This window comes from Salvelinus alpinus, chromosome 38 (genome assembly GCF_045679555.1).
Source record: "Salvelinus alpinus chromosome 38, SLU_Salpinus.1, whole genome shotgun sequence".
In the NCBI taxonomy this organism is placed as follows: Eukaryota; Metazoa; Chordata; class Actinopteri; order Salmoniformes; family Salmonidae; genus Salvelinus; species Salvelinus alpinus.
This window is the reverse complement of record NC_092123.1, coordinates 6,554,176-6,577,314: the sequence shown is the minus strand read 5'-3', so window position 1 is coordinate 6,577,314 and position 23,139 is coordinate 6,554,176. Positions and strand designations below refer to the sequence as shown.

General features: G+C 43.4%; 2 protein-coding genes across 4 annotated transcripts; both read right to left on the bottom strand.

Moving 5' to 3' along the window:
* Window positions 1–2,494: 2,494 nt before the first annotated feature.
* On the bottom strand, window positions 2,495–8,621 carry LOC139566282 (transmembrane protein 237B-like). 3 transcript variants are annotated; one of them, XM_071387350.1, is made up of 14 exons: window positions 8,435–8,621; window positions 8,177–8,218; window positions 6,916–6,947; window positions 6,778–6,791; window positions 6,598–6,669; window positions 6,209–6,343; window positions 5,505–5,604; window positions 4,920–5,077; window positions 4,533–4,656; window positions 4,220–4,411; window positions 3,802–3,875; window positions 3,561–3,648; window positions 3,243–3,364; window positions 2,495–2,740 (listed from the first exon to the last, which is right to left on the bottom strand). In XM_071387350.1, the coding sequence occupies exons 1-14, from the start codon at window positions 8,453–8,455 to the stop codon at window positions 2,676–2,678; spliced, it is 1,239 nt and encodes a 412-aa protein (XP_071243451.1). In that variant the 5' UTR covers window positions 8,456–8,621; the 3' UTR covers window positions 2,495–2,675. The 3 variants fall into 3 exon arrangements, with proteins under 3 accessions (XP_071243451.1, XP_071243450.1, XP_071243452.1); XM_071387349.1 differs by having other exon boundaries at window positions 6,209–6,346; window positions 8,435–8,619; XM_071387351.1 differs by lacking the exon at window positions 8,177–8,218 and having other exon boundaries at window positions 6,209–6,346; window positions 8,435–8,620.
* Window positions 8,622–9,244: 623 nt separating this feature from the next.
* Window positions 9,245–19,563, bottom strand: LOC139566281 (MAGUK p55 subfamily member 4-like). The gene is given in 18 exon segments (XM_071387348.1): window positions 9,245–10,168; window positions 10,370–10,504; window positions 10,879–10,987; window positions 11,183–11,276; window positions 11,408–11,488; window positions 11,729–11,947; window positions 12,076–12,090; window positions 12,210–12,230; window positions 12,323–12,370; window positions 14,442–14,718; window positions 14,947–15,018; window positions 15,154–15,239; window positions 15,317–15,398; window positions 18,511–18,642; window positions 18,795–18,878; window positions 18,993–19,070; window positions 19,263–19,377; window positions 19,532–19,563. Coding segments are annotated over 18 exon segments (1,872 nt in total). The 3' UTR covers window positions 9,245–9,976.
* Window positions 19,564–23,139: the final 3,576 nt, after the last annotated feature.

The window sequence follows — 23,139 nt, the reverse complement described above, 5'->3', positions numbered from 1 at the left end:
AAATTGACTGTTTTGGCTCAGTGGTGCACATGTAGCCTATAACCTGTTTTTGAGAATGTAATCATCGAATATTGTATGTGCTTTCATTGTCTGCTTATATGCCCCCTTTATTTATCCTACAGTTCTGACTTGGTATTCAGGGGAAACACTGTAAGAACGGCCCATGTTCTGAACTCTGTCGCTGTACATTTCAAAAGTGCTGAACAAGTAGTTATATTGACTAAGTCTGTCCTGGCTCGCTCATTAATGTCTCAATCGAAATTACGGATTTCATTTTATTCGTTTGTTGTCCCCTTATGCTATAGTTTGTACATCTCAAATGTCAGTAAAAACCACATTTGTTTAAGCAAGTCAGCCATATCAGCAGTTTTTTTAAAGGCAGTGAATGAGGCTGAATGAACTGTTTCGCTGTAAGACAAGGCTCCACTGATAGCCAGGTGTAGCGGGTGTTGGGACAGCTTTATGTAGGCCCTAACAGTTTGTGGGCACCGTTTGTCACCGTTAAAGTGTAATTAATGTATTGTTTAGTGTTGCGTAGTGACTGCTGGCATGCATCCCACTTTTTTATTTATTTTTGCCCCACCTTGATTCACATGCTAAACTCGCCACTGTACGACATATCTCATATGTACAGCACATCTCAAAAACGAATGGTTTTGATCGCCTGGAACTTTTGGAAAATAATCTTCTTTCCACCATGCTGTTCTGTTAATAAAACGATTACTAACTTTACCCTCATTTAATAATGAAGAACTGCTATTGGGTAAACAATCTACTTGTGAATAAAGTTGAATCCCCCGTCCTACAATGAATGTCAAGACGATTATGACAATATTTATTTTCAAATGTCACGGTTATTGTCCGCCATTGTCGGGTACACGACTATACGATTTTTGTGCCAGCCTTAGTTCCAGTGCAACAAATTTAACAGGATTTGATTTAACAGTGTGGTAATGGTCTGGTTTAATTGTGTGGTATACAGAGCCTTCAGAATGTATTCACACTCCTTGACTTTTTCCTAAATAAATTGTGTTACAGCCTGAATTTAAAATCGATTAAGTTTAGAGGTTTTTGTGTCCCTGGCCTACACACAATAGCCTATAATGTCAACGTGGAATTATGTTTTTTGAAAATGTATACTAATTAATAAAAATTGAAAAGCTGTAATGTCTTGAGTCAATAAGTATTCAACCCCTTTGTTATGGCAAGCCAAAATAGTAAAAAAATAAGCTTAAGTCACATAAGTTGCATGGACTCTGTGTGCAATAAGTGTTTAAAATGATTTTTGAATGACTACCTCATCTCTGTATCCCACACACAATTATCTGTAAGGTCCCTCAGTCAAGCAGTGAACTTCAAACACAGATTCAATCACAATGACCAGGGAGGTTTTCCAATGCCTCGCAAAGAAGGGCACCTATTGGTAGATGATAGGTATAAATACAAAGCAGATATTGAATATCCCTTTGCACATGGTGAAGTTATTAATTATACTTTGGTTGGTGTATCAATACACCCAGTCACTATAAAGATGCTGGCATCCTTACTAACTCAGTTGCCAGAGAGGAAGGAAACCTCTCAGGGATTTTACCATGAGGCCAATAGTGACTTTAAAACAGTTTGAATTTAATGGCTGTGATAGAAAACTGAGAATGGATCAACACTGTAGTTACTCCACAATACTAACCTAATTGACAGTGAAAAGAAGGAAACCTGTACAGAATACAAGTATTCCAAACATGCATCCAGTTTGCAACAAGGCACTAAAGTAATACTGCAAAAAATGTGGCAAAGCAATTAACTTTTTGTCCTGAATACAAAGTGTTGTGTTTGGGGCAAATCCAACAACACATTACTGAGTACCACTCCATATTTTCAAGTGTAACGGATGTGAAATGGCTAGCTAGTTAGCGGGTACGCGCTAGTAGCGTTTCAATCAGTTACGTCACTTGCTCTGAAACGTATTAGTAGTGTTGCCCCTTGCTCTGCAAGGGCCGCGGCTTTTGTGGAGCGATGGGTAACGACGCTTCGTGGGTGACTGTTGTCGATGTGTGCAGAGGGTCCCTGGTTCGCGCCCGTGTCAGGGCGAGGGGACGGTACTAAAGTTATACTGTTACACAAGCATAGTGGTGGTTGCATCATGTTATGGGTATGCATGTAATCATTAAAGACGGGGGAGTTTTTCCAGATAAAAAATAAATAATCAGCAGCGGAATGGACACAGCAAAATTTGAGAAAAACCTGATTTCAATCTGCTTTCCACCACACTGGGAGATTAATTCACCTTTCAGCAGGACAATAACCTAAAACACAAGGCCAAATCTACACTGGAGTTGCTTACCAAGAAGACCGTGAATGTTCCTAGGTGGCTGAGTTACAGTTGAATACTTTCTGAAGGCACTCTATTTAATGGTGTGGTATATAACAAGACACAGCCATACACTACAAATGGTATGTTTGGTTTAATGTCCCCAAAATGAAATTTAGAAGCATCTCAGTGGGATAACATTTTTATTATTTCCAATGGTAATCAATACATTTGACAAAACAAGCACACATTCGGGTCATACAAAAATAAACTGCTTATTGCCACAAACAACGTGTACATTTTGTGTTGGCTGATAAAATACGGTACAAAAAAAGACGTGCCAGCAAAAATTGAAAAAAAATATTCCTCAAGTAGACATTTCTGATTTCTCCTCTGGTCTCAAGGACTCGATCTCCATAGCCATTAGGAATCCTGGTTAGGAGATAGAGAGATTAGAAGCCCATGTTCTTTCTAAAGGCAACTGACATACAAAGCTTTTATACACATGAAAAATGAAAACACATCTCTGAAGGGACTAACATGTGTGTCATTCGGTAAGGTTGCTGAGTGTGTGTACAATCCAGTCAAATTGCTGTGGTCTGTCTGAGGTGCTTTGTTCCTTCTAGTAATTATATATCTATGGTGCATACAATTTCAGTATGGCGTATACAAAACATATTAAACAATATATATAGATAAGTATTGAGACCGTGGTAACATATAGGACTGAGCATGTCAACAATGTCTGTCGCAATTTATGTACGCCTGAGTAGGTGTTGTTTTTCGTAGTCTTTTTTCTTTCGCCTCTGTTTATTGTGACTGTTGTGCAGTAAGTCTCTGTCAATGTCATGTGGAACTACGTCTGTGGAAATGTTAAGTTGCTGTTTGTTTAATTAAATCTACAAAAACAAAATAAAAAAAACTTCAGCCTCACCTTCGGTGTAGTCCATCTCAGGCCTGGCAGAGATGAAGATCCAGGCCATTCCCACCAGCACAGCCACCACCAGGTTTACTATGATCCACGGGTTCAGGATCTGTTGCTCTGACCCAGGAGGCCTGGAGATGGGAGGGGGTTGTAAAAGTCACAATGCTTTTTTGTTTGTTTGGCTGGAGTCAGAGGAACAGAAGAAAAGGGGGTTCTCTTCTCTCCGACTCCCAACAGTGATACTGCTGAGTAGCATAATCAATATACAAGAACTAACTTAGAACTGCATGTTAATATCAAGATAATAAGAACAGTTAGTTAGCACACCATAAGGTCTCGTTAGCACTGGGATACAGGTTGATGCGGTCACTGGTCATCTGTTGGCTGAGAGAGAGGACCAGAGCTGAGAAGTACACTAAAGGAGGAGAGGGATAGTTACTTCAGTGAAATGACCGTTTGCCAAGGCCAGAGAGACAAAGTGCTTGCTGGGCTGGCTGCATCATATACAGGTTGGCTCTGTCTGTCCTGAATGAATAGAGTAACATGCTGTAAAGATGTTTTCACTCACAGAAAGAGGCTAGAGCAACTGGGTCCAGGGTGACAAACTCTCTCATAGCCATGGCACCTTTGGCCAGATTCACCCTGAAATGGAAAGAGAATGAGTCCACACACACACACACACACACACACACACACACACACACACACACACACACACACACACACACACACACACACACACACACACAAGGGTTTGTTGTAAAATGTGCAAGCCTGTAGCTAGAGAAAGGAGATGTGTGTGTGTGTGTATGTGTTTGTGAGGGGGTCCATTGATGGAACAGAACGACAGTGTGTTGTATACATACACACACAAACACCTCCTAGCTCTAGCCACAGGCTTCCATATTTTCACAACAAAGGGCACATTTATTTTGGGCCTGACCCAAAATAACAACAATGTGCCACACAGACACCCACCTCCTTACCTGTCAAAGGCTGACACAGTGCTTATAGCCAGTAGCAGGTAGAAGAGAGACTGTGCAGGGTAGGCCATGCTGTGGTACTGCTGCAGTAGGTTAGGCAGAGTAGTGAGATGTTTTCCTGCCAGGGCATAGATCACTATGATGTTCCACACTGCATAGCCTGCTAGGAAGCCGTGGCAGAACAGCCCAATCCCCCTGTATATTAGAGAGATGTGATATTGAGGGAACATTCACACACACACACACACACACACACACACACACACACGCACAAACACACAGTCTTTCAAACAGACACCTGCACACACACACACACCTGAAGCCACCATGTACCCTAACAGACACATCCTTGGTGGTCCACATCTGCTGGATGTCCATTAAGTTGTCCACCTGATCGCTGGGCTTCGGCCTGTCTGACCGATCGGCCGCTTGAAACCTCTCTGAAAGTTAAACAACACATCATTTTCCAACATAGAAGACAGGACACACAAGGATGTCCAAAGAATTCATATAAGGCCAATTTTTCAAGACACACGCGAGACTAGTCGTCGACCAAGTAAGGCTTCCAATAGAGGTTTTCCATTGCAATTGTTTGATAGTCCAGGACTAGGTTAATTCATCTGTGTCCTGGAAACGAACCTATACTCTTAAACTCTACCATGTACAGCTAACATAAAATAACAGAAGGAAGGGGGACACTCACTGCTCCTCTCTACAAACACCTTCCCCACAGGCTGGCTCTGTCCCAGGGGAGCAGAGAACAGAGAATGCTGGGGGATGGGTGGCTGAGCGTCTGTGATGATGTCATCGTCCTCTACATCAAGCTCGTTGACGTACTGCGTCTCTGACACTTTCGACTTCCTAGGGAGTCGAAACACCATAGATCAATCCAATTTGATTTGTCACATACATGTGATTAGCAGATGTTATTGCGGGTGTAGCGAAATGCTTGTGCTTCTAGCTCCGACAGTGCAGTGATATCTAACAAGTAATATCTAATAAATTACACAACATACACACAAATCTAAGTAGAAATGAATGAAGACTATATACATATGGACGAGTGATGTAACAGCGGAACAGACTAAGATACCGTAGAATAGTATAGAAAACAGTATATACGTATGAGATGAGTAATGCAAGATATGTAAACATTATTAAGTGAATGAGATACCGTAGAATAGTATAGAAAACGGTATATACACACGAGATGAGTAATGCCAGATGTGTAAACATTAAATGACTACGATACCGTAGAATAGATAGGCCATATTATAGTGTCTCTTACTTCTTCCTCTTGGGTTTTTTGGTCACTTCTTCCTCTGCCTCTGCTGTGTTCTGGACCAGTCCATCCCCGTTCACCAGGTCAGCCTGGTCATCCTCCAGGTCTGAGACACAAACAAGCGAACGAACAACGCTCCACATGTAACTTAGTACATTTCACAAATACAGTAAGTACAACTATGACATATAGCCTATAAATGGTTATGGTAAAACAGAACGTAATGTATTGAATATAAGTGGAATATATTCTTAACCATGCAGAAGTGATAGAATAAATAATACACAAACAAGATAATGTTTGAGTTACAAATGTAGGAAGAGTAGGTATATGGTTCCCCCGAGGCATGTTGTTTACCTATAGTCTGGCCTGCTGTTAACCTATAGTCAGTCCTGCTGTTAACCTATAGTCAGTCCTGCTGTTTACCTATAGTCAGATATGTTGTTTATACCTATAGTCAGTCCTGCTGTTTACCTATAGTCAGATATGTTGTTTATACCTATAGTCAGATATGTTGTTTATACCTATAGTCAGATATGTTGTTTATACCTATAGTCAGGCATGCTGTTTACCTATAGTCAGGCATGCTGTTTACCTATAGTCAGGCATGCTGTTTACCTATAGTCAGGCATGCTGTTTACCTATAGTCAGGCATGCTGTTTACCTATAGTCAGATATGCTGTTTACCTATAGTCAGATATGTTGTTTACCTACGGTCGCTGCCTTTTTCTTCTTCTTCCTTCTCTGTGGTGCAGCTTCCTGCGACTCGGTGGTCAAGACCTGGATGACCTCAGATGACCTGCGACTGCTCAGACCCCCCATCTGGGCCATCTCCATCCCTGGGTCTGCTGCACATACAAACAACACAACTCTCTTATTATATACTTGAGGTGTACTTACTATGTGGCTCAAGTCATTACTAGTACTTCAACAGTTTATACATTATTATTTGACAGTGGAATGCAAGCTTTATAATTAATTGATAGCTTGAAACTTAAAGGCAAGGTGCCTTGAAAATTTGGAACAACACTGTTCACCAGCAGTTCAACAGAAGGAGCTCCCGAGAACAATTCCTTGGAACTATTCCTTTTCCACCCACCCTCTGGGCTTTCTACACCATCCACCTGACTCTTCAACTTCTTCCTCTTGCTTTTAGGGACCGGCATCTCATCTACATAGGAGACAAAACAGGCTAAGAAAACTATATCCAAGCCAGCAGCACCAACCTAAATTCAATAGTTAAATTATCTATTACAACATCCTTCTGAAGGCAACTCACCACCTGTATCTTGACTTCATGCAGTTGTTCAAATGCCATACATAAAAAAGGGAAAGAGAGAGCGTGAGAGAGAGAGATGTGATACTGTTTCAACTCATTTATCCCAGCAGAACAACAGCATAAGGAGGCGAGGCTCACCTTGACATGGGGGGCAGGGCACGCTGTCCACGCTAAAGAGGACAAGGAAGAAGAGAATGAGGCTTGGACAACATCTTACATAACACTCCTTAAAGATTAGTTAATATACTTCATTATTTCAAAAAATATGTTTTACCTTTATTTAACTAGGCAAGTCAGTTAAGAACAAATTCTTATTTACAATGACTGCCTACACCCCCGGCCGAACCCTCCCCTAACCCGGACGACGCTGGGCCAATTGTGCGCCGCCCTATGGGACTCCCGATCACAGCCGGTTGTGATACAGCCTGGGAACGAACCAAGGTCTGTAGTGACGCCTCTAGCACTGCCTTAGACCGCTGCACTCTTGGAAGGCCCTCAATCCATACATGCCAAGAGATAGGAACAGAGGGGAACCAAGGAACAACGGAACCGAGCAAGTGGTTGTACAAAGCTCTCTACAAAACTTGCTTTCAAAGTAGACTCCCAGTCTCAAACAGTACATTTCTCCAATTTATCTTAACAATAAAATCCTCCAAAACTCAACAACCTGTACTCAGAAAAGAGAGTCCTTTTCATACAGTTAGAAGATCCAATAATACCATGGCCCGGTTTCCCAAAACTAGGCCCAGGACTGTGTATGAGAGAGAACTTACCGTGAGTTGTTTTCTCACCATTACATCCAAGAATCAGGAAGGGCTCTGAGGATATTCCTGTGCCACAGCCTTGGTGACACTGCCTAATCCTGGGCTAAATCTGCAGTAGGCATCTGCCAAGGTACTGGAATACCAACCAATCAATGCATAGATCAGATCAGACTATTCAGACCTGAGGGATTTGACCCCTTGAGGTATGACGTGAAGAAGACCCTCAACAAAAATAGCCTACACTAAACTACACCTTTATTGATGTAATAATTTGGTGTAAGAACAATGTTGATGATTATTAGGGCCATGTTTTATTTCCCTCCCATATGGGCCGCCGTTTTGAAGTGACATTAGCTACATCCACCTCTTCATGGTGTTGTTGACCTTTGCTCCTAATGCTGTATGGTTCTGCAGCAAGGTCCCTGCTTTGTTGTTGTTGGGCCCTCTGCATGTTGCTGAGTGCAGAAACCAGAGAGACCTATGGAAACTGGCTGTCTGAGAGCAGTCTTTTGACTGGGCATGTGCTCATAGGCTACCAATGTGCTGCATACTAGCTAGTTACAAGTCGAAATACACTTAAGATGTATGATATGGATGGTCGTGTAAGTGTAGTATGCGCGGCTAATGGTAGGTACCTGTGGAAGAGGCGGGAGGTCCCTCCGTCGCGTGTTTTGTGCCTAAATAAATATTTTTGATTAAAAAACAAACTGGGCAACTGGAATATGAAAGAAAATCACTCGTTATAACGAATTTATAGATAAATAGTTATAGCTAACTAAGATATAACGTTAGTAAATGATAACTAGGTAACGTTAGTCGGCTAAATTAGCTAGCACATTTAAGCTAGAGCATCCTTGTGTTCCGACCTTTACAAGATTAAACTAGCTACATACCTGGAATCCTCCTGGGTCCATTTCTGCGCGATACCCTTTTAAAACAGAACCCCGATAAGAACTAGCTAGTTAGCTTCCTAGCTGTTAAAACGTTTTGGGCTTGTAACGTCTGCATGTTGGTTGCCACGCTGTTTACCCGACCTTGCCATGACAGTGATTTTTAGCTGAGAACACAAAAAGGAGCTTCCTGTTTTCAAAATAAAAGCCTTCTCTCTTCTGCACTTGTTGACACAGAAAGCCACACAAACACATATTCAAAAAGTCGTGTTCACACACAAAATTGTATAAAAAAAATTAGTAACAGTATACATCATATCTTTTAGCATTCTAAATCCCATTATGTTACTGAAGACATCCTTCAGTATTATAAACTATAAAAATAGAGTCGCACGTATATATATATTGTAATGAAACAGGCAGGGAGCAGGTCTCGAACCCTCGACCTTCTAGCCCGAAGTCCGGCGCGCTATCGACTGTGCCGCAAAAGCATGCTCCAGCGGCAGAGTCGATTTCCGCGCTTATAAACCCAGGGTCGTTACACTACTCCCTCCTTTCAAAGAGCGCGTCCTCGCGCTAGCTTGCGACTCTACGTCTTACAGGAACGCGCTCACCGGCCAAGCACACGCACTGTCGTGGATGCAAGGTCCGATCCCACTTCTGACACCAATGTAATGAAACAGGCAGGGAGCAGGTCTCGAACCCTCGACCTTCTAGCCCGAGGTCCGGCGCGCTATCGACTGTGCCGCAAAAGCATGCTCAAGCGGCAGAGTCGATTTCCGCGCTTATAAACCCAGGGTCGTTACAATATAAACTCCCAGTAATATATTGGGCAAATCACCAACCTTTCGGCATCACTGTGCCTTCTTCAGGGTGAATTTAGTTTTTATAGTTTATTCGCCGTTACTCTGGGTGTGTGCCAGCTCATGTTTTTTTATTCTGTTTTTTACCCTTCAGTATTATGAAAACATTGTGTTCAAATGGTGAGCACAAAACTCCACCTACTTGCTCACCTTCATACTGAAACATAGTACCAATCTTGAGCACTTGAATTTACATTCTTTGGCATTAATATTATTTTTATTAAATAAAATAAAAACATTAAGAAAATACAGAAATTCAGCATGGACAATTATTTGCTCTAATTGTAAACGAAAGATGAGGTTAAACTACAAACTCTCATAGCATGCCTGTGTAGCACATCAATACATGATCTCCAACTACGCACACAATTTTTGAAAAAAACCAGACACATGATTTTTGGTTTAATCCAGCTCCATCATAGCCTTGAATATGCTAATTATTCAACAACAGATTCAAGCAGACACAAGGACAGTATCTGTATGAGTCTCTCAAACTCACCACTAAACAAAACAAAACAATAAATCCAATCCAAAACAACTTCCACTTGAGAGCAGAGGGTATCTTCAGAAGTAGCAGCCAAAGGTTACAGCCACTCCTCATCCATGTTGTTCTCCATTCCCTCTTTTACAATGCCCTGCCCTCCATCTGTTTGTTATCCTTTTATGTCCTCTCCTCTCCTCATCAAAACTCCTCTGTGGGTCGTATCCAGTTGGCAGGAACCCACTGTGGCTCATCCTGAGCCCTCCTCACAGCCCTCAGTAGCTGAACACAGGAGTGTTGCAGCCCGTCGTTCACCATCACAGAGTCAAAGAACTGGCAGTAGTGAGACTCCATCTTTCTGGCTGCCTCCTCCATCTCCTGGAAGTCGTCCTCCTGTTGGGAACAGAATAACATGACAGTTGGTTACTATCCTAACTATAGCATGATGGTCAGTATTTCAACCAATTGATCATCATAGGGATGGCGTATTATTACCAGGTCTCTTTGGAAAAAGAGGTAAAGAGGTTCAAATCGTGAGAGACTTCCTGGTCAATTAAAAAAAGGAGAAATGATAATAAAACCATGAGTGCTTACTTTGAAAGGTCTGTTGTCATAGTAATTGGTGGTGATCTGAGCGTCCTTTCTGGTCTCCTTCATGCGTTCTGCGGTGGGCGGCTTCACATAGATGATGTAGGCCTTAAGCTCATGTGTCCTCACTGACTGGATGGCCTGGAAGGGGACAGTCATCATACATGGGTCAATTGAGAACTAATTCTCATTTTCAATGAAGACCTGGCCAAGATGTAACTGAAGTCAACCGCAGAGGGGCGGCAGGTAGCCTAGTGGTTAGAGCGTTGGACTTGTAACTGAAAGGTTGCAAGATCGAATCCCTGAGCTGACAAGGTAAAAATCTGTCGTTCTGCCCCTGAACAAGGAAGTTAACTCACTGTTCCTAGGCCGTCATTGAAAATACAATTTGTTTTTAACTGACTTGCCTAGTTAAATAAAGGTAAAATATATATATTTTTTTTTAAAGAGCTAACTCCACAATAGGGCCAAGTCAATGATGAAGCCCCACTGATAAGAACCCCAGCAGGACTCACATGAGGCTCGATGTCGATGACACAGATCCTTCCACTGTTCAAAACATCCTTCACAGCATCAAGACTAGTGCCGTAGAAATGACCTTGGTACTCCCCGTGTTCCAGAAACCTGTTTTTTTTTAAAAACGCAACACAAAACCCTGGCTTATAATCAGGTGGTCCACATCAATGTTATTAACTTACTTAATCCTCTTTGTCCCCATTCGGACATAAGGCCACGAGTCACATTCATGTTGTGACAGTTGATTTAACAAGATGTGTTCGTGAGAGGAAAGTGAGCAGCCGTTATTCAATGAGTACCTACCTGTTGTTGTAAACCATGTTCTCAAACAGTTCCCTGTTAATGAAGTGATACTCTTTACCAGACTCCTCATAGCTCCTAGCGGCTCGTGTCGTGTCTGGAGGTAGAAGGGAAAATATGTCAGATGACATCATCGGAAGACAAGCCGTCATATAAGACATTGATCGTAACCATGTCAACAATGGAAGAAAGTCAAGTAGGCTGACACCACTTAGGTGGTGTACTCACGAGGCACTGCCCCTTGAAAGGTCACTGGGTTGATTTCGATTAACCGTCTGCGAAGTTCGTTCACTCCAACGCCAGAGGGACCTGAGAGAGAAGAACACACTTGTGAGGTCTCCGTCATGTCATCACACATATTCTGTGTCAATACAAGCAGAGGCACACTGTACATGTACAAAAACAGTAACACAACATGTTTCATACTGTCTCTGCATTATTGGCCACGAAACCATATACACAATAGTACATATTCATGACAGTCAATACATATCTGAATATTTTGCCAATCTATTTGTGTTGCTGGTTAGTGCCGGACTGGTGTCTTACCCACGAGGGCGACCAGGCGGTGTTTGTCCTGTGGGTTGCGCTGGTATCGTACCACCTCTTCGTATGGGTTGTTGAGGGTACTGTAGCCGCTGCCGGGGCAGCGTGTGTAGGACTGCTGACTGGAGCCTGTGCTTAGGGACTGCCGCCGACACAGACGCAGGCTACGTCTGAACCCAGTTAGATAGATCCCCTCGATGTGAGTGCTGAACTCACCCTCCTCTAGGAGCGGGGGGAACAGGGAGGGGGAGAGCCTGATAATGGGATGAATGTGTATGTCACTGGACAGGGTGTTGGAGTTGATTCTAATTGAGATCAAAGGAGAGCTCAGTAGAGCAGATCATGCTCACCTTCTCTTAGCTCCTCTCACATTCCAAATTGGAATTCAGAAATGATTGCGATAAAGAAAACAGGGTTATAGGTGAGTGATACTGTATTTTGTATAGGCTGCATGATCAACTAACTCTAACAAAGACTTACCTACCAGATTCAAAATCTTCCTCGTCTGTTAGAAAATAGAAAAAACCATTCAAATTAATCCACCAAAGTCATTTTGCAGTAAACAAATGAGTGAAGAGGAAATTAGGGAAATCTTACCAGCTTCAACACACTTTTCATCAATCAGGTCTTCCTCTGAAAGAGCAAAGTAGGACAGGCAGTGGTGTAAAATACTTAAAAGTACTACTTAAATCATTTTTAGGGGTATCTGTACTTTACTATTAATCTTTTTGACAATTTTTACTTCACTACATTCCCAAAGAAAAGTATGTACTTTTTACTCCATACATTTTCCCTGACACCCAAAAGTACTAGTTACAATTTGAATGCTTAGTATGACAGTAAAATTGTCAAATTCCCTCACTTATCAAGAGAACATCCCTGGTCATCCCTACTGCCTCTGATCTGGCAGACTCACTAAACACATGCGTCGTTTGTAAATTATGTGTGAGTTGGAGCATTCCCCTGGCTATCCGTAAATAAATAAAAAACTAGAAAATGTGGCCATCTGCTTTGCTTAATATAAGGAATTTGAAATGATTTCTACTTGTACTTTTATTTTTGATACTTAAGTAGATTTTAGCAATTACATTTACTTTTCATACTTAAGTATATTTAAAATCAAAAACTTTTACTCAAGTAGTATTTTACTGGATGACTTTCACTTTTACTTGAGTCATTTTCTATTAAGGTATCTTTACTTTTACTCAAGTATGACAATTGGGTACTTTTTCCACCACTGATGACAGGTCAGTGCAAAGTTAATAATGAAATACACTATATATATATATATATATATATATATATATATATATATATATAGTGTATTTCATTATTAACTTTGCACACTAATTTGAAGGTGTCCACATACTTTTGTGTATATATATATATATACACAAAAGTATGTGGACACCTTCAAATTAGTGGATTCGGCTATTTCAACCACACCGGTTGCTGACAGGTGTAAAAAAAAATCGAGCACACAGCCATGCAATCTCCATACACAAACATAAGCAGTAGAATGGCCTTACTGAAGAGCTCTGTTTCTTTCAACTTGGCACCGTCATAGGATGCCACCTTTCCAACAAGTCAGTTCGTCAAATTTCTGCCCTGCTAGCCCAGGTCAACTGTAAGTGCTGTTATTGTGAAGTGGAAACGTCTAGGAGCAACAACGGCTCAGCCACGAAGCGGTAGGCCACACAAGCTCACAGAACGAGATGCCCTAGTGCTGAAGCTCGTACAAATTGTCTGTCCTCTGTTGCAACACTCACTACCAAGTTCCAAACTTCCTTTGGAAGAAATGTCAGCACAATAATTGTTCGTCTGGAGTTTCATGAAATTAGTTTCCAAGGTTGAGCAGCCGCACACAAGCCTAAGATCACCATGCGCCAAGTGTCGGCTGTAAAGCTCGCCGCCATTGGACTCTGGAGCAGTGGAAACGCGTTCTCTGACGGACAAATCTGGGTTTGACGGATGCCAGGAGAACGCTACCTGCTCCAATGTATAGTGCCAACTGTAAAGTTTGGTGGAGGAGGAATAATGGTCTGGGGCTGTTTTTCATGGTACGGGCTAGGCACCTTAGTTCCAGTGAAGGGAAATCTTAACGCTACAGCATACAATGACATTCTAGATGGTTCTGTGCTTCCAACTTTGTGGCAACAGTTTGGAGAAGGCCCTTTCCTGTTTCAGCATTACAGTGCCCCCATGCAGAAAGCCAGGTCCATATAGAAATGGTTGTTCAAGATCGGTGTGGAAGAACTTGACTGGCTTGCAGAGAGCGCCCTGACCTCAACCCCATCGAACACCTTTGGGATGAATTGGAACGCAGACTGCGAGCCAGGCCTAATCGCCCAACATCAATGCCCGACCTCACTAATGCTCTTGTGGCTGAATGTTCCAACAACTAGTGGAAAGCCTTCCCAGAAGAGTGGAGGCTGTTATAGCAGCAAAAGGAAAACCAACTCCATATTTAATGCCCATGATTTTTACAAGCAGGAGTCCACATACTTTTGGTCATGTAGTGTAACAATAACTGCCTCTCATTGAAAACTGGCACCATAAAAAAGGATCATAGTTCTTACCTTCATTCACAGTGCTCACTTCAGGTAAGCAAGAGGAATAAGAGAATTGTCATTTGTTACTGTTATGGATATACAGTAATACTTGTTACCAGCTGCTTATAATTTGGTGTAAAAGAGCTGAAAAGCCAGACATAAAGGTGAGACTGTACTCTACTCACGGGGTTTGATGCAGGTGTGAGGCTGGTAGGGCTGAGACCACCAGAACTCTTTCTGTTTCCTCCTGAGCAGGTTGGTGGAGGGGATAAGGCCAGCACAGGCCGAGGTGCTGGGTAGTTTCTTGGCCTGCCACCAGAGGGTGTCTGACTGGTCCACGATCTCCAGCAGGTCTCCCTTCCTAAAGTCCATACCTGCCTCGGCGCAGGGGATGGCCGTGTCCTGCTGGGGACTGTAGTCTGCCATGGCACGTACATACAGCTGGGACACCAGGAGACACAATAGAAGAGACAACAAGAGACAAGGACAATGTATGGTTCAGTTCCACTGAAGACAGGAACTGAACCATAGGGTTTTCTTGGTAATAGTAACCTCCTATTGTCAAGAGAAAGACTTTGGTTTTGGTGCCATTATGGTTCAATCAGCTTACATGACTTGTCTGATACTGTTACCAGGGAAGGGTAGCTCGGTAAACATGCCATTACTCACTATCGTCTGGTTGTTGACTGGTCTATCTGTGATGGGAACCACTTTGAACATGAGGGTGCCTTGAGACCGGGCCTGTGGGTCCAAAGACAGATAAACGCCCATGTACATCACTGGTGGATGAAGACTTACTACAGACAACATCTGTGTTGACTGTGTGAAATGTGTGCATGTTTGGGCAGCCAAGCAGTGTTCTGCTGGTAGACTCACCAGTCTCTCAATGACCTGCTCAGGCTCCAGGCCATCTACAGAGTAACCATTCACCTCTGTGATCCTGTCCCCTGCATGCAGCAGACCTAGAGAGAGAGGGGGGAGGGGGCACACATGAGAAAGAAGAAACAGATTAAAGAGAGAGAGAGAGAGGTGGTCTCACCGCTGCGGTCTGCCAGTCCTCCATGGATCACCCGTGCCACAAAGATCTCCCCTGTTATCCCATTTCGCTTTATCGTGGCTCCCTAAGAGAGACAGAGAGGGGACATGAATCCAGGGTTAAAACATTGTCCTGTAGTGAGCTCCAAAAGTATTGGGACTTTGAAGAATGTTTAGTTGCTTTGGCTTTTAAATGATGCAATGATTATGATGTTAAAGTGCAGACTGTCAGCTTTAATTTGCAGATGCACAAATATTATACACCCCCCCAGAAAACCTCCACTGTTATTGCACGTTTTGGGAGTATGATATTTGTGCGTCTAACTTTCTCACTCATCATTATTCACGATTCATTCAGGATTATCCGTAATCATGGTAGCATCCACATTAACGTAGAAGTGTTTAAAAACATTATATTCTTATTTACAATAAAAGTGACTCCAAAATGACACAATACATTATTTACCATTCTTCCATTGGGCACAAAATAATCTGAAACACAAACAAAACAAAGAGGAAATGCATCCAACACATGTGTAGACTCACAAGCTTGATGTAGCCATTGTGTGCTATGAATATGGGACCAAATACTTAACTTTTTACTACTTTAATACACAAGTAGATCCATCATTGGGGTGGAACAGCAACAATGACACATTTGGCCTATTACAGGTTATGGAGGGTGTCATGTGATATGAGATGAAAACAACATGACTCAAAAAGGAATAACGGACATGCTTTATTTACAATTACAAAATGAAATCGTGTGAAAATAACAGATGACATTCGGGAAACACATAGTTGCATGAAACACAGATGGACGGCTTGAGGATGGAAACGCAACAATGGGCATAGCCAACACATCACAATTGCGGGATGAATGGTGGGCGACATGATGGTGACGAAGATAACAGAAGAAAGAATAAATGCCTTTTGAAGCCGAGATCTCTGAGGGAATCTTGAGGAGAGGACCATTCCCTGAAGCAGAGGAATAGAAGGTCTCCTGAAGACATGAGAGCACCACTGTCCTCCTGGCTGGTTCACTTCCTCTTCTTCTTCTTCTTCTTCCCCTGGCTGGAGCAGCAGCCAGTCTTGTTGTGGTTGGGGCCAAGCGGGGCAGGTGGTGGAGGTGTTGAGAGGCTGTTGTAGAGGTGGGGTTGCTGGAGCTGGGGTTCCACATGCTTCTTTTGAGATGTGGGGGAAGCACCAACATGCTTTTTGGAAGACATGGGCGGAATCCTGGTCTTCAACCCTGCCTTGGGTGACCCATTGCAGGCTGGGGACTGAGGCTGAGAGATCTTCCCCTGGGATGTGAATATGCCGTCCATAGAGCCAGTGAAGGAGCTGGAGGAGGAGGAAGAGGAGGAGGAAGAGGAGGACAGGGAGCATACTCTGGACTGGTGTGAAAGGGATGTCTGAGTCTTCAAGCTGCTGGCTGTGTATTCTTGTTCGCTGGCTGATATGTTGACTGGTGGGATACTGCTGCTGGTTCCTCTGTGTGGTTCCGGTGTATCTGCTACCGCCCTGCTGGCAGCGGTGAGTGTCTGCAGTCTGCTCACCACCTGGGTCAGCAGCGTCAGGGCCTGGGCATTCTCCTGGACACTCTCAGACATGCGCTCTGTGGCGGCGGCCATCTTCTGCCCCAGCAGCCGGACGTCATTGGTGCTGCGCTCCATAGAGCTAGCAGCCTGCTGCACCGTGGACCTCAACTCATCCAGGCTCTCCTGCTTAGCCAGCTCCACAGGGGGTTCGCGAGGCATCTCATCTACCCGCCGATGCTGCATGGGGCTGGGGGGAGCCGTGCGGATCCGGGGGCTGACGCTGTAGCTCCGGAACCGCGGAGGAGTTCCGGGGGGATGGTGGTATGCAGCCATGCAGGGAGGGGTGAGAGTCCAGGGCTGGAGGGGTGGAGCATGGTGTAGGAGAGGGGATAGGGTGTTGGCTGACTCTCTGTCTTCGTCGCTGTCTAGTTCCTCGATCACATTATCTCCAGAAGCAGGGAGGAGAGAGAGGTTGGAAAAAGGTAATCTATTAGCCTGAATAAGAGTAGAAGTTCCATTGTGTTGTACTATAATGTACTGAACTGATATGTATTGCAGTGTACAGCACTGTACTACTCATGGCAGTAGATACAGTATTGAATCATATTGTTTTCAGGGTCTTTTCAACTGTAATTAGTTCTTACCAATCAGGACAGAGTTACAGACCGAGGGGGCAGAGCGATTAAGACCTTCATCTTTCCAGAGTGCATCAGTCTGGCACATTCTGCAGTTACTCATTGGCTTAAAACGTGGCGGAGGGCGGGGCTTGCCCAGGGGTGGTGGACCCGCAGAAGATAGCAACTCAGCTGGTGGGTAGCTGACTCTCCTTGTGCTGGGCATGACTGGTCGCTCCCCGGGCACTACGGCCCCCAGAGCCCCCACACCGTGCCAGGGGCCCTCCACCGCCCTGGCCCCACCGTGGATCAGCCTTCGGCAGGTCATCTTCCTCAGGGTGTCCCAGCGACTGCGGATCCCCCCTCCTGAGCTCCTCTTTCAGGGGGAGAGACAGGGCTAGACAAGATTACCTCTGTCTGAGACCACAGATACCTCTATAGCCCTGAAATAGGGATCTGGGTACACAGGGTACTGCTAAAACTGTCTGACACCAGGATTGGATTTAGAATTGTTCCAAACGGGTTCCAAAAGAGGTCGCAATGTCAGATGTGGATGGGTAGGAGCTTCCGAGTATATACAGCTTAATAACTATGGGAATATTTTGGGGTTCAAACTGAGTAACTGGAAATGGTATATTTGGTGTCCAAAACTGACCCATCGTGACACTAATCATAAGCCATCTTGGAATTTTGAAGTATTAAAACCATCTCTACTACGATTACTCTGATTGAAATCATCTGTCACACAATTTAACAATCAAACTAATAACATGTTATGAAAGCATCATCTGCCCTTTCTTACAGCTTCTGTCAGGTCCTCATGAGTTGCTGCTTTGTATTCGGTGTGCATAAAATACGACATTTCTGTAACCTTGCATGGAGGAAAAAGTGTCAAAGTACTAAAAGTGTGTTTTTGCTAACCACGTTAGAAAATAGCAAGGTGTAAAAGATTGCACCCTTGATGATACTTCTAATCTAGTATTTGTTGTTGCTTTAAGCCTTCCTCCTTAAAAACAAACAGTTGTATCCAATCCATGACTCACCAGCTGCTGCTTGTTCTTCACCAGACAGACAATCCTCATGGCCTCCTCATCGTCAGGGAGGTTGTCAGGGATAGGAGGCAGCACAGGCTCATAATCCTTCTGGGCCACCATATCATGGGCTGATATCAGAGCCTAGGACAGAGCACAACTATTAAGTCAATTCATTAATTTAGATGGGCTCAACACACATAAATAACTCACACAACCCAGAAGAACGTAGTTACTGCAACAACAGATACAAAGGTTAGGATCATAGGAGCCCTTTTTGCCTCAGGATCTCTCACCTGGAGGTGTGGTCCCCTGAGGAGACTGTAAAGCTCCCTGGCCTCAGCAGAAGTGTTCCGAACTGTTCTCAGGTCAGTCAGAATCTAGAAGAGAAGCAGAAAGGTGGGTTGAGTGGACACAGGACAGGACTGACACCACTGACACTTCTGACAAGCCAATGATTGAAGAGGGCAAAGCAGTAGAGGGAAAGGTCCTACCTGTTGGATGAGCTGTGTTGTGTATGGTAGGAAAGGAGCAGGAGGCTCTCTCTGGTGCTGCCGCAGACACTCATACACCTGGGTGGTGCAGAGACAGAGAAAAGGTTAAACCTACACCCAGAACAAGACAAGAGTATGGACAAACACAAATCAAAGACACCCTCCACTCACTGGGTGGAGCAGAGACCGAGAGAAAGTAGAGATAAAGTGAAACACTGCCTTTCTAAACCCCAGTTGAGAGTATATCACAGACTAGACTCCCAGACTAACTTTGAGCAGAGACTTGAGCCAGGGGGCGTTGAGGAGGCTGTATAGGAGCTCTGCCCCGTTGATTTCCTTATTGATGGAATGTTTCACCTCCTCTACCACGTCAGACAGGATCTGCCTTAAGCCTGGAGAACAACACCAACATAATCATAAAGATAAACAGCCATAGGATTATCACAACATACAGGTGAGAAGTGCATTGCCATCAGCTAGAGGTTGAGAGAGAAGCTGTTTCCTATTACTGACCATGGTCACCCAGTCTAGGGGACGACATCACCACCTCGGCTTCCACAGCCTGCCTCATGGTGATCACCCAGCACTGACTGCTGGAAATTAACCCCAACCCAGACCTTGGAAAGAGAGAAATTAAATAAAAAGATATTCTTGCTTAGTAGTTAATCTAAAAGCTGAATGATAACATCTAATCTTCTTACACATTTTAGATAACAGTAACATAACATTAATCCAGACTAATAAGACTCTGACCTCTATATACATAGTCATCAGTTCTGCTACAATGGATGTCAACTGGGTGTCAAATAACTTCCCAGGTAAAAACAGCCTCCACTGTCACACGTTAAAAGCCCTAAGGGTCATTTAATGCCCTGTGTGTGAAATAAGCTCAGGGTTCAAAAGTCAATGGCCCACTGAAGCACAGTCTCTTCTAATTCCGTATTCTACGTGCCACCATGTCCCTGTGTCGGTCAACGTCACCCATTCAACAGAAAGACAAAACAATACTGGTGATGTAGTGTTACATCTTAAACCGAAGTATGGGGATTTTTTCATCATGTTAATTAGATTGACGGATGGGTGCGTCAATTGACTTTAATATGTAGTAATACTTGGATTAAAAACAGAGGATCCCTTGGTGGGAAAACAATTTTTTTAATCCTGAAAACTAGAAGAGCCCAATCCCACCTCCTCAACTGTCAGAGTGAGAGTCTACTGTATCTGGGCTCGGAGCCAACTATAAAAGACTTTACACATTCCTGCGTGCTCACTACTTACCTCTGTGGTCTCTTTTCTTCCAGTCCCTTTGACCCGCTTCCTCAACCCTTAATACTTAGCTCCAGAGGAGGATTTGTCATCTGTGTAATACAGTTTACCAATTTTTGCCGCAGAGTGAGAGTCCCCAGGGGATTCGCTGGTAACAGGTCTGTGCTTTTACTATGTAGCGAACTGCAAAGAAGAGAAGAGTGTAATCCTCTCTCTATCCCAGTTAATCCTGGGCAAGTGAGCTGTTGTCTCTCTCTCGCCGGAAGTGACAGAAGCGTGTCGAACCTGCTGCTGGCCTGTCCAAGGCTATCCTACAGCTCTGCTCCCAAAGCTTCTTAACTCTTTCTGCTTTTAAAACCCGCCAGACCGTGGCCCGAATAAAGCTTTTGTCCTAAATGGCACCCTATTCCCGATACAGTGTACTACTTTTGACCAGAGCCCTATGGGCCCTGGAGGGCTCTGGTCAAAAGTTGTGCCCTATATAGAGAATAGAGTGCATTTTGGGACGCACCCATGGCCACACAACTACTCTGTGTTGAATAGAGGGAAAAGAGGGGATAGCCCACAGTGTGTAATTAAACACATCACTGTACTGAGCTCCCAACAGCTGGAGGAGATAGGGACAGAACATGATGATGATTAAGTCATTATATAGTATAGTACCCTACTACACATTCTGCTTCTCTAACCATACAAATGAAAATGTAAGTCTGTCGCACACTCGTCTCCTTGCTGTGGACTTATTTGACCAATGTTTCATCAAACACAATCAGAAACTGGGGGTCGATGGTGATTTATGAAGTAATGTCAGGGAAAAAATATGATTTTTATGTTGAGGACAATACAGAATATATTTTAGAGATCAACTTTAACCGTGAGGCGCTGTAAAAAGCTTTGGCTTTAAAATTCTTATTTTTGTATTGTCATTAATTTACCCTCCCTCTGTGTAGCTTTTTAGGAATAGAAATAGGACAAAGCTTAGAGGATTATCAGCAGCACCAGAGATATTTACGAAACAGTAACCTTTGACCTCTAACGTGACTGTTAAAACCAAAGCATTATTATTACGTTTATTTGTCAGGGATCATGTACAACATTCTCTTGCACCAGATTTAGCTAGATAGCAAATTGTCATATATATATATAGCAATATATATATAGACAGTACCAGTCAAAGGTTTGGACACACGTACTCATTCCAGGGTTTTTCTTCATGTTTACTATTTTCTACATTGTAGAATAATAGTGAAGACATCAAAACTATGAAATAACACTTATGGAATCATGTAGTAACCAAAAAAGTGTTAAACAAATCTAAATATATTTTATATTCTTCAAAGTAGCCAACCTTTGCCTTGATGAAAGCTTTGCACTCGTGGCATTCTCTCAACCAGCTTCATGAGGAATGTTTTTCCAAAAGTCTTGAAGGAGTTCCCACATATCCTGAGCACTTGTTGGCTGCTTTTCCTTCACTCTGCAGTCCAACTCATCCAAAACCATCTCAACTGAGTTGATTGTGGAGACCAGGTCATCTGATGCAACACTCCATCACTCTTCTTCTGGGTCAAATAACCTTTACACAGCCTGGAGGTGTGTTTGGGTCATGGTGCTGTTGAAAAACAAATGATAGTCCCACTAAGCGCAAACCAGATGGGATGTCGTATCGCTGCAGAATGATGTGGTAGCCATGCTGGTTAAGTGTGCCTTTAATTCTAAATAAATCACTGACAGTGTCACCAGCAAAGCACCCCCTCACCCACAAAGGACCACCGCGCCACCTTCCACCTTGTCACACACCACATTTGTTGGATTGTGTTGTGTGACAAAACTGCACATTTTAGAGTGGCCTTTTATAGTCAAGACTTTTGTGTTTTTAACATAAAATGTTCTTGTTGTACTGTATGTGTGTTTATAGTTTTGTTTAATGTTGTGTTAGTGTATGTAAGTTGTTTTGTCTGAAACGTTGTTCCCCCTGCTGCTATTGGACCAGGTCTCTCTTGGAAAAGAGATGTTATCTCAATGAGAAAAACCTGTATAAATAAAGATAAATTAAAACATTAAAAAGTGTAATTGTCCCCAGCACAAGGGCACCTGTGTAATAATCAGCTTCCTGATATGCTACAACTGTCAGGTGGATGGATTATCTTGGCAAAGGAGAAATGCTCACTAACAGGGATGGAAACAAATTTGTGCACAACATTTGAGAGAAATATGCTTTTAGTGAATATGAACAATTTCTGGGATCTTTTATTTCAGCTCATGAAACATGGGACTAACACTTGACATGTTGCATTTTTTTGTTCAGTGTGTATAAAAATGGGTTCTTGCTGGAATATCAAGACAGCTGGAACGTTTGATAGCAATATTAGGACCTTTCAGATTCCATGAGAGAGTAGCTATTTATGCCATTATTTTTCTAAAACGTAATTATCTTTAGTGTTAATAAGCCCATGGATAGGGCTGTTATGGTGACCGTATTACCGCCACACCGGTGGTCACGAGTCATGATTGCAGTCAAATTCCAACAGCGATGGCCGGTTCCCCTCTCTCCACTGGGATTCTCTGGGATGTTCTGCCTCTAACCCTATTACAGGGGTTGAGTCACTGGCTTACTGGTGCTCTTCCATGCCGTCCCTATTAGGGGTGCGTCACTTGAGTGGGTTGAGTCACTGACGTGAACTTCCTGTCCGGTTCCGTGCCCCCCTCGGGTTCGTGCCGTAGGGGAGAACTTCGTGGGCTATACTCGGCCATGTCTCAGGATAGTAAGTTGGTGGTCTGAAGATATCCCTCTAGTGGTGTGGGGGCTGTGCTTTGGAAAAGTGGGTAGGGTTATATCCTGCCTGGTTGGACCTGTCCGGGGGTACCGTCGGACGGGGCCAGT

Bases quoted from the DNA above. Each gene is read 5' to 3' on its own strand.
- LOC139566282 (XM_071387349.1), bottom strand. From the start codon at position 8,455: ATGGACCCAGGAGGATTCCAG. The intron at 5,605-6,208 runs GTAAACAACATA...TTTGTGTCTCAG, and splicing joins GAAAAAGGCAGCGACCGTAG to ACCTGGAGGATGACCAGGCT. The intron at 3,365-3,560 runs GTGTGCTAACTA...TCCCATCTCCAG, and splicing joins AGTGCTAACGAGACCTTATG to GCCTCCTGGGTCAGAGCAAC.